Source organism: Syngnathus scovelli, chromosome 8 (assembly GCF_024217435.2).
Source record: "Syngnathus scovelli strain Florida chromosome 8, RoL_Ssco_1.2, whole genome shotgun sequence".
NCBI classification, from domain to species: Eukaryota; Metazoa; Chordata; class Actinopteri; order Syngnathiformes; family Syngnathidae; genus Syngnathus; species Syngnathus scovelli.
This window is the reverse complement of record NC_090854.1, coordinates 8,801,971-8,813,378: the sequence shown is the minus strand read 5'-3', so window position 1 is coordinate 8,813,378 and position 11,408 is coordinate 8,801,971. Positions and strand designations below refer to the sequence as shown.

The 11,408-nt window shown below is 44.0% G+C and overlaps 1 protein-coding gene and 1 long non-coding RNA gene across 2 annotated transcripts; one reads left to right on the top strand and one right to left on the bottom strand.

Annotated features, from left to right (window-relative positions):
- Positions 1 to 6,063: 6,063 nt before the first annotated feature.
- On the top strand, positions 6,064 to 8,463 carry dlx2a (distal-less homeobox 2a). The gene is made up of 3 exons (XM_049727566.2): positions 6,064 to 6,526; positions 7,170 to 7,354; positions 7,437 to 8,463. Exons 1-3 carry the CDS (start codon positions 6,202 to 6,204, stop codon positions 7,785 to 7,787), a joined length of 861 nt encoding a protein of 286 aa, XP_049583523.1. The 5' UTR covers positions 6,064 to 6,201; the 3' UTR covers positions 7,788 to 8,463.
- On the bottom strand, positions 6,971 to 9,892 carry LOC125973434 (uncharacterized). Its single transcript, XR_007483148.2, has 2 exons — positions 9,737 to 9,892; positions 6,971 to 7,783 (listed from the first exon to the last, which is right to left on the bottom strand). It is a non-coding gene; the product is annotated as an uncharacterized lncRNA (long non-coding RNA).
- Positions 9,893 to 11,408: the final 1,516 nt, after the last annotated feature.

Here is an 11,408-nt window from a genome sequence, read left to right as displayed (position 1 = left end):
AACACTCTGCTTTGTTTTCCTCAGTGTTACGTTTATGAGGTGCTAGGGAGGTGTGACAGCAAGGCTCGATTTATTTGATCATTTTGTTCAGCTGTTACATTGTATATCTGTCTTTTGCGGACTGCATAAAGCCAACAAAAAGATGGTTCAAATGAAAAACACAATGAAAAATCTTAGTGGAAAATGCAAAAGAATCTGAAAAGTCACATAATTACATTTTAAGGGTAAAACAGGCAGAGGTCAACTCAGCTGTACAAATAAACATCTCCATTTGACACCAAACGATGAGAGAAGCAGTTGCATTGAGTAAAGCAAACATTTGAAAGTGCTTGTGATTGAAGTGGCGCACTGTAAACGCAGGTTAGCGGAACTGATTTGAACTGCTGCATTATTGATGCGATAATCATCAGACAGAGGGAAAAGGCATCAATTATGAACATGCTAGCACCTGCCATCCTGATTAAAAAGTCATTAATAGTCACCAAGGCGCCTGTAGTGTTACACCGTTTAACGAAACAGATTTTGGTACCATTGATCTTAACTCTTACGCGGCCTGCAGAGGTTTTTAGTTTGTCTGCTCAAATTGGATGGCAACGAGAAGTTTAAGCAAGCCAGGCCATGACATTGCACAAAGTGGCTATTGTCACTATGCGTGTGAATGTGTGTGTGTCAGTAGGAGTCGAACCACATCCCTAATTGTGGCAAATGACTCTCGTGTGAAATGTGTGAATGGCATCTCTTGTTAAGTCGCATTTGCTCATCGATGCATCACACTTAAACACATCACAAGCTTCAACCATGCCATGATCTGATTGTGGGACCACTTTGTGCGTGAGTGAGTCGCTGGAGATAAAAATCTGTTTAGGAATTTTCAAAGACGGAGACAAAAATTTAAAGGAGGGGGTCAGACATGTCTATTTGGCTGCTCAGAAATGTAAAAAATATAAAATGAGGATTCGATGGGTGCATTCTGTTGTAGCTCAGTACATAACTGTTTAGTGTTCTGACTAGTTAGTGGATGATTGCACTGAAACCCACTGAGCTGTTTTTGTTGTCCCCCCCCAGTGCCTTTGTGTGTTTGTGACCAAAGAGGCGTGTAAGTGCCTTTACCTGAGATCAAGCCAGTGCACAAAAGAACACTTTCATGCGCTTTCTGTCCCAAGGCGGTCGGCGTAACAGGAGCTGGCTTGGGAGGGTTCTATTGTGCGGGTCAGGGGGGTGAGGGGATGATCGATGGTTGATCAGGTGACCCGTTTGCAGGTGGCGAGAGCTTTCTTCTTCAATTAGCTGCTCGTTTGTTGGAATCAAGTGAACCCTTCTTAAGTCTCTGTGTGGCCTGTGCTGTGTCTATGAAACACATTTTCAAATATGGCTTTCAAGGATGGATGGCTAATGTGGGGCTAAGTCATCATTTTTTCATTTAAATAAAACAAAAAGGCAAACAAAGCATAAATGGTCAGGGCCAAAAAGTCAGTTTTAGATTTAGGTCAAACGACACTAAAGTCAAGCTAGAATTGACACACCCAGGTCTATCCAGCAAATAGACTCCTCCCAGCATGTGAATGCTGAGCTCATCATCAGCCTGAGATGTCGGTTGTACGTGGCTTAGCAAGCGTGTGAAGTGTAGCGTTAAATGACGCTTTGCTAGCAGCTGATCCCGCTCCTGTTGTGACAGCGCTGCTCTCCTTTGTTGGGAGACCATCCGCACTAAATCAGAACACACACACACACAAACACACACACACAAAGGCTTGCCTGCCATTTTATGGAGCGGAGGGGGTCGTGCCATCCCGCCAACTCAACAATGGATGGAACAGGACCTCGCAGACCTCATGAAATTCTTTCTCAGGCCGGGCAGATGACACAGGGATCTGGGGGGGGGATCCTTTTATTGTTCCTGTAAAGTGAAGTGGCACTTTGTTAGAGCGAAAAGTACATTCCCAGATCACCATCTTATTAAAAATCTAATTTTCAAAGATACACTTAAAATGGCTGCTTAAAAGTAACCCAAACTGGGTGAAATAGCTACCGTATTTGCCGGTGTATTGGTCGACCTTTTTCGATCCAAAATCGACCGAAAAAAATCGACCTCGACTTATACACCGAGTCATAAAATTTAACGTCGTATTCATCGCTTCAAATGTGATGGTAACCAAGGCCGTTTCTCATGCATCTCATTGTGCGTTGCACTTAGAAAATTTGAACCGGGCGGCGTGCGCGAGTGCGCGGCCCGCTGGAAGTCCAATGAGGCGCCGCGATCTCCTGCGCGGTGCTTATAAAGTGCCGATCCGCTCGGCTTGGAGCTATTTCCGGCCTCCCGTTGGTGCCGGGCGGCGTGCGCGAGCTCGCCGGCCGCGATCTCCTCCGCGGTGCTTATAAAGTGCCGATCCGCTCGGCTTGGAGCTATTTCCGACCTCCCGTTGGTGCCGGGCGGCGTGCGCGAGCTCGCCGGCCGCGATCTCCTCCGCGGTGCTTATAAAAAGCCGATCCGCTCGGCGGGGGCTATTTTCGGCCACTTGGCACGTGCGCACGGCCTCCCGGATGTGGCGGGCGGGTGCACGAGCTCGCCGGCCGCTGGAAGTCGAATGAGGCTCCGCGATCTCCTCCACGGTGCTTATAAACAGCCGATCCGCTCGGCGGGGGCTATTTTCGGCCACTTGGCGCGTGCGCACGGCCTCCCGGATGTGCCGGGCGGGTGCGCGAGCTCGCCGGCCGCTGGAAGTCGAATGAGGCTCCGCGATCTCCTCCGCGGTGCTTATAAAGTGCCGATCCGCTCGGCTTGGAGCTATTTCCGACCTCCCGTTGGTGCCGGGCGGCGTGCGTGAGCTCGCCGGCCGCGATCTCCTCCGCGGTGCTTATAAAGTGCCGATCCGCTCGGCTTGGAGCTATTTCCGACCTCCCGTTGGTGCCGGGCGGCGTGCGCGAGCTCGCCGGCCGCGATCTCCTCCGCGGTGCTTATAAAGTGCCGATCCGCTCGGCTTGGAGCTATTTCCGGCCTCCCGTTGGTGCCGGGCGGCGTGCGCGAGCTCGCCGGCCGCGATCTCCTCCGCGGTGCTTATAAAGTGCCGATCCGCTCGGCTTGGAGCTATTTCCGACCTCCCGTTGGTGCCGGGCGGCGTGCGCGAGCTCGCCGGCCGCGATCTCCTCCGCGGTGCTTATAAAGTGCCGATCCGCTCGGCTTGGAGCTATTTCCGACCTCCCGTTGGTGCCGGGCGGCGTGCGCGAGCTCGCCGGCCGCGATCTCCTCCGCGGTGCTTATAAAGTGCCGATCCGCTCGGCTTGGAGCTATTTCCGGCCTCCCGTTGGTGCCGGGCAGCGTGCGCGAGCTCGCCGGCCGCGATCTCCTCCGCGGTGCTTATAAAGTGCCGATCCGCTCGGCTTGGAGCTATTTCCGACCTCCCGTTGGTGCCGGGCGGCGTGCGCGAGCTCGCCGGCCGCGATCTCCTCCGCGGTGCTTATAAAGTGCCGATCCGCTCGGCTTGGAGCTATTTCCGGCCTCCCGTTGGTGCCGGGCGGCGTGCGCGAGCTCGCCGGCCGCGATCTCCTCCGCGGTGCTTATAAACAGCCGCATGCGCACGGCCTCCCGGAATTTGAACACATTTCGTCAATAAATTTCGCATATTGAATTTTGAAGTTTAATATAATGCAACAATTGAGCTCGACTTATACAAAGAATATATCATAAAATCGTAAATTTCCGTCGAATTTTAGGGGGTCGACTTATACACCGAGTCGACCTGTACACCGGCAAATACGGTAACCCAAAACTGGGTCAGGGAAGACCTGACCCAATCTGCTGGATTAAAATAATAAACCCAACCTCAGGTAAAAGTAATCTACTCAAAATGGAATAAAGCTTTTGCTACTTGTCCAGCTAACTTCAACTTCCTTCCAATTGTTGTTGTCTCACAGGCTTTTGTTGCTAAAAATAACTTCTGCCCACTGCATAATGCCCCATGACTGATTGTTAGGAAACACATGCTCAATGGTGAATACCCTGGTGGAAGCTCCCTGACAAAAAAAAAAAACCACGTCCGGAGCACTGCAGAACATACGCAAGCTCTCCAACAAAGAGGTCAAGGGACACTCGGAGGATCATTTCCATGTTTACAAGGAGCGGATGAACTGGAGCAATTTTGCTGACTGTCTAATGAAGAACAATAGAAGAATCACTAAGCTGTTGACTTTTACCTTTAGCCCGTATTATAAAAGTATTTCAAAGCTGAAACGATGTGGTAACAGGATTTGGGTGTGTTGCCATGGAGATGAATGCTCCAAGTGTCACAGCAGGAGCTCACCAAGAGAAACCACCATCAAATCGCTTTACTGAGTGAGAACCCTTCCGCTCTTGTTTTAACATAATAAGACCTGCTGTAGCTCAATGTTGATTTTAATCAATCAATAAACAAATAATGGAAAAACAGAAATAATGACCGCGAATCTCGAGGATTGGGGGAAGAAGTATATTGTGCAGGTGCACCATATGAAGCAGAATTTTCATCTCCTCGCTTTGTTATCTTTAGGAAGCATTTGCATGCTTGGGATTCTTTCAGGGACATGGTGGATTTTTTTTAAAACCATGCTAGCTCACAAAGCTATATATTTGAAAGCCAAATGCAATGGAAAATACTGAACTGGGCAATTGTTGCTCATGCCAGCCCTAGTGAATGAAAGACGGAATGAATGAGCAGACATGCTCTACTAATGAGCAGTCCAAATGAGCTGGAGCTTTTCAAGGAAACAATGCTGCAGACTCACGCAGAGTTCCCCAGACTGTAACTACTGCAACATTTTAATAGACGCACAACTGCACAATGGACCACTAAAATGAGGAAAAATCAGGAAAGCATTCTCTGTGTTTAAGTTTGCTAACCAGCAGTGTTAACTTCCTCTTGTTCTGTTTGTCTCTGTCAGCAATGAAAGGACAGTTGAAGGTAGACATTATTAAACTGTGTATTCACTTTTTATGACATTTTTGCTTGGTGCTGTGCAGTAGGATTTTTTTTCCTATGTAATATATGCCTTGACTCAATAAAGGCTGTGAAACAAGAGGGCAATTCAGTCCAACGTGCTGATGTGCTTTGCTGCCATCTTGTGGGCATAAACGGTCTGTGGCTTTGTTCTGAGCATTAGAAGATTCTAAATTAAAATTTGTGGAGTTACACAACTGAAACGACTGGGCCTGGCATATAATGACTATTATTATTATTTTTTTAAATTATTATTATTATTATTAAACTGTTTACTAAAAAATAATAAAACAGTCTGCCATTTTAATAACGTCACTCATTTTTTGTATATGTCAACATTGAAACGACAAACACGCGTAATGCCGTTTTCTACCACATGAGGGAGCTACTGTATTGACACGACGGTGTTCAGCGCAATGGAACAGCGTTTGTGTTTGTTTTTTTTATTTAAAAAAAAATATTACTAACCCAAATCTCATCCAACGAAATGTACGTTGACATTTATGGACAATCAACCACATTTTGATGACTTACAGCTGCCTGGGGATTTGAATAAAGTTATTCTCTATGTGTCTATGGCACTGTAAGTCCACTATTTAGGACAGGAAGCTTTATTTTAATCATTTTTTAATCTTCCTTTTAATTTGAACTGCTGTGTTGAAGTGTGAGTTCGCAATTTTCAGAACAATCACTATTTTTATTTTTTGCTAAGACTGTCGGTATGAGTGTGACAATAGATCTGTTAAAAAAATCATCCCGCTATATTTAAGCACTGTATCAATTTAAAATAGAGCACAACAGTATCTTACAAAATACTGTTAGGAATAAAGAAATACATTGATTATTAATTTCTAGGATTATAAGAAACATATGGTGATATTGTTTGAGACAAAGATTCGTCTGTTCCTTCTGATAAAACACGGTAAGAGGACTGAAATATTGTCGCGTATTTGTTTGCGAATCACTGAAATAGAGGACTGGGCATAAAAAAGAGGGGGGTGGGGGGGTCATGCATCGCGAAGCAGTCAGTATTGTTCCTCTTTCGTCATTGGTTGGCGTGACGCGCTCCCACCCTCTCATAAGTGCGCTCCTTCCACGGACCGTGGCAGATAATCACAGGCCACCGTGGGAGGGAGACTCTTTTTGCCCACCCTGGGATGCTTTTTCCCCCCAATCGACAAAGAGCACAACCAGATTCCGGACGCGTTTGCATCTTTGCGCACATTTCGAAATGACAGGAGTTTTTGAGAACCTCAGCACTGATATGCACTCCAACCAGATGACCTCCACCAACTACCACAGCTTGCACAAGTCGCAGGAGTCGCCCACCTTGCCGGTGTCCACGGCTACGGACAGCAGCTATTACAACAGCCCGCAGCACGGACACTCGTGCGGCGGATCGCCCTTTGGACCACTCGGTTCTTTCCAGTACCAAGGCAGCGGGGCCGGTGCGGTACCGTACAACTCGAAGTCTTACGACATGGCGACCTTCAACTCGTCTTACGGCGCCTACGGCAGTTTTGGACCAAGCTCCTCACCCACTCCTGCCGAAACGGGTATGTATAGAACGCACATTTTGAACTTGCATGCACAAATGTGATATTTCGCTTTAAAAACACTGTTCAGTCGTAAATTAGAACGTGTATGCGCCAACAGATATATAGAACAATAAAATAAATTGCGTTATTAATCGTAAATTTATAGAACTGTAAAAAAATAAAATAATTAAAATTTAATTAGAATAAAAAACAACATGCATGCATTGCATGGTTACATTTTTGTTTTCTTCTACATGCTACCTTTATTTCTTGTATCCACAAGTTGCTGAAACGGTGTAAATTTCACCATTTTCTAACATGTATTGCTTTATTTTATCTCATGCTTATATGTAGTAATATAACGGGGGGGGGGGGGGGGGTTGATTCAGTCCACGCAAAATATTCAGTGGAAAATACTTGCACGCACACCCATAAAGAAAAAAATATATAGCCACAAAAATATTCGGTGGAAAGTCCTGCATGCACACGCCCATTGTAATAAAGTAACAAAAATAGGTTTGTGTTAAAAGACAATGTTCAATGTCAAATTATAACTTGCACGCACACGGCAATATAGTAAAAACAAAAGTGATACTCCCCCGAATCCAAATTACGGACCCAGAGCCAAAACCTCAAACAACATTCCAATGTCCTCCCGCAGAAAAAGAAGAGAGCGAGCCAGAAATCAGAATGGTGAATGGAAAACCAAAGAAGGTCAGGAAACCTCGAACCATTTATTCCAGCTTCCAACTGGCCGCGCTCCAAAGGCGCTTCCAAAAAACGCAGTACTTGGCGCTGCCCGAGCGGGCCGAGCTGGCTGCCTCCCTGGGCCTCACGCAGACACAGGTGACCATAAAAAAAAAAAAACACGCCACATCCCCATGGAGAGCGGAACCAGTGCAGCAATAACGTGTCATCTACTCCATAGGTGAAAATTTGGTTCCAGAACCGTCGTTCCAAGTTCAAGAAGCTGTGGAAAAACGGCGAAATCGCACCCGAGCAGCACGTCCCCGCCAGCGAGTCGCCGCCGTGCACCTCCCCGCCCAGCGCATGGGACTTTCCACAGACTCAAGGCATGAGTAACTCCACGTTACCTCCGAATGGCAACAGTCCGCCCAACAGCGGCAGCAGCAGTGCCCCCTCCTCCTCCTCTTCCTCTTCTTCGTCGTCCTCTTTTTTGGCCAATTACTCGTGGTACTCCAACACGAACTCGATGAGCCACCTGCAGCCCGCTCTGCTACACCACAACCCGGCCATCACTGCCGGGACAATATTCTGAAGAAAATAAACAACCGGTGACGCTGGTGTTGAAAAATATACGCGCGCATTCATTTCTGGACGTCTGAGTGGGTCCTACTTTTACGCGCGGAAGGAAAACTGTGGACGTTCGCCACATTGACCCACATTTTGGCGGTTATTTTTCTATTTATTTATTTTGTTTATGTCCAGGGGTAAATGAATGAATGAATGGACCACTTTTATGCTCGACTTGTTATTTTTTAACATGCCGTTTGTTGATTATCATGTTGCCAAATTCCAACCTTGCCCGTCAGTGATGTAGCAAAGGTCAACTGTATCGTGCCTTTTTCGACTTGACCTCATCTTGTGTGATATTTAGTTGTGGGGAAAAAGAGCCCAAAAAAATAAGAATCTTTTTGGACCGGTTTTCATTGTCTGCAAAAAAAAAAAAAGATCTGATATGTATTTGGAAACACAAAACACAATAATAATCTTGTAGAGCTGTATATCTCCACGTTTGTGTAAATATTACTTTTTGATCGCTCATGACTTTTATTTTTAAAGGCGATTGGTACAAACATCCGTTTTCCACCGCAAGCTACTGATTGTCCTTCATCTGATTGACTTGGATCAAACTTAATTGTGTTTTTGTCTTATTTATTTGTTTTTTTTACAGTGCTTCATATGGTTATTTAAATAAACATGTTTCCCGTGAATGCTTCATTCTCCTTTTCCATGTAAAGTTCTGCTGCTATTTATACTGACATAAATAGTAAAGGTTTTGTACACACACACACGCACGCACACACACACACACACGCACGCACGCACGCACGCACGCACGCACGCACGCACACACACACACACACACACACACACACACACACAGTTAAGCGTGTTAGGGCCTACAGTGATTGGTGCCAATATATTATTGACAAAAATAACAAAGAAAACCATAAATCAATAACCCAATATTGCCTTTAAGACATATTTAAGCATTTAGATAAGATATTTAGTTTAGATACAGACATGGATGGATGGATAGATGGAAATTTCAATATAACGTCAATATGATTATGAAAATAGAATATCACTTGTTTCATCAAATCACTTTACAAAATGTGAACGTGCATCATTTAACCACTACAGACATTTTGTTGTGATATTGACCTAAATTATTCCCACTCTAACAGCCCCTAAAAAATAATAACAACTGAGCCTCATTATTTTTGATGCCCAATTTTGTGGCTTGCATGCAGCGAGCATCCCCTTTTGAAAGTGCAACTTGTAAATGCCACATGCACTCCCGGTTTCCTTATTTGTCCTCGCACTGTGCTGTAATTCCACTCATTATGAAAACCTGCAATTACTCCCATAATTCGGCACCATTTCAGGCCTCCTAATACGGGGTGTCATTTTTACCCAAGACAGTCTCGAGCATCAACATTGTCCAACTTGCATGTACACAATAAATGGCAACTATCAATGCATATAGTTTTCAGCCCAAAGAGTAACTTGACTCAAGTATAATTAGATCAGAATTAGCCTGAATTGCGGGATAACTGCTGCTTTAAATTTGCAGCGGCAAAAATTACTCATAATTCCCCCCCCACCCCCACCCCACACCCAAAGATTACAGAGACCTCGAGTGCACAATGTCATCAGCGTAATGAGGAGTAAACATTTATGCTAATAATCGGCATTTTTCTCCCCATCTGCTATAAAAAGGGGAAATAAAGCAGGAGATTTCCCAGTCATATTTGGATCTCTGGAGCACAACATGCACGGGGGACGGATTTTTTTCCCCTTATTTCTATTTTTGAGCTGAAATTGGAATTTAAGCGCTTTGGGGAACTATTGGATGCTTATTCATCCTTAAAAGCTTAAAGGTGGGTTATACATTTTCCTATCATGCATTTTGAGATTTTAATGCGTTTTTATTTACGATAGGTTGCCATGTATATTATGTATATTGCATGCATATCATACCAAATTGAAGCTTCTCCTTGCATTGACAAGCTTGCATGCAGTCTGCACCTGCAAGCAATTTGCACTGCACGTCCAAAACAGCCAGCCAAGACCCCGCTTGCATATATGGCAGCTCACCTACATTTCCCCCTCCTCTATTTTACACCAGAATTTATTTCAAGGCTCTATCACTGTCGATCGGCGCTTAAAAGATTCTTCGAGGGACCCACAAAGCAAAAGGTAGGAAAGAGAGAGAGAGAGAGAGAGAGAGAGAGAGAGAGAGAGAGAGAGAGAGAGAGAGAGAGAGAGAGAGAGAGAAACAGAGAGAAACAGAGAGAGAGAGAGAGAGAGAGAAACAGAGAGAGAAACAGAGAGAAACAGAGAGACGGAGAGAGAGAGCAAAGGAGGGAGAGAAAGGAAAAATTGCTCATAATTAGCCCAGAGATGGGAAACTGCATTAGAATAAATAAGGGTGAAATGACTGTAATTATGGCGGGTTTGATGGGCTCGGCTCGGTATAATCAAGAAGAGAAAGCAGCGAAATAACGCTGACCCTCTTGGATGAGCAGCTGCGCCTTTCTCGGTGCACAAGAAGAGCAGCCAAATTGACGTTTCGCGCAGCACAACAATACACGGGCTTGCTTCGTGCATGGAGAGAGAAACACGCGAGGATTGGCGAGGTGGGCGTGGGCACGGTGCTTGGACACGCGAGTTTGATGTATGAAAAAGAAACAAAGAAATAGGAAGCGCACAGGAAGAATATTACTCGGTGTATCTTTGCAATATGGTTTTATTTTAATGCATTATAGTTATTTTATTTTTTGTGTTAGTGCATTTCATTTAGACGTATATGTGCAATTCGGATTTTGATAATATAGTATAAATGATTGGTAGATTTAATAATTATTAAAATTGTGATAGTATACGTAAAATGATACCATGAAAATCAGATAGAATAATGTCATGAAAGATTAAATCGTGTTGTAATTGTAACACGCTAACAAAAATATATACAAATATATGCATGTATAAATTAAATACAATTCTCAATAAAATTGATTTTTATATAACACTATTTTCAAAATTTTCTTTTATTTAAATTTTCATGTGCTCCAGTTTATTTTATTTCAGACAAATGTAAGGTGTTAATATCAATTGATATTTTTTACTTGAAAAACACTACTTAAAATGAATTTTAAACCCTAAATGGTTAGGCTGAGTATTTTATCAAATGCATGTATAAATTAAAGACAATTCTCAATAAAATTGATTTTTATATAACACTATTTTTAAATTTTTCTTTTATTTAAATTTTCATGTGCTCCAGTTTATTTTATTTCAGACAAATGTAAGGTGTTAATATCAATTGATATTTTTTACTTGAAAAACACTACTTAAAATGCATTTTAAACCCTAAATGGTTAGGCTGAGTATTTTATCAAATGGCAATGGATGGAAATGGCTTGCGTATTTGGAGTAAGGAGGATTTTACTTTTCTATTTATCGCCTGCCAAGTGTGGCTCTGCAAATATTGGAGTATACATAAAGCTAACAAAATTATATTTTCATGAACTATGGATCCCAAAAAGGCTCAACGTGGGGGGGTTTCCTTATAGTTTTGGCCCTCTTGTCCACGTCTTTTTGCAGCACCTGCTTGCGCATGCAGGAGTAATTATTCAATAAAGCCCGCAAC

Excerpts from the sequence above, each read along its gene's own strand:
- dlx2a (XM_049727566.2), top strand. The coding sequence starts at position 6,202 with ATGACAGGAGTTTTTGAGAACCTCAGCACTGATATGCACTCCAACCAG. Across the intron at positions 6,527-7,169 it reads ACCCACTCCTGCCGAAACGG|AAAAAGAAGAGAGCGAGCCA; the intron begins GTATGTATAGAA and ends GTCCTCCCGCAG. Across the intron at positions 7,355-7,436 it reads TGGGCCTCACGCAGACACAG|GTGAAAATTTGGTTCCAGAA; the intron begins GTGACCATAAAA and ends TCTACTCCATAG.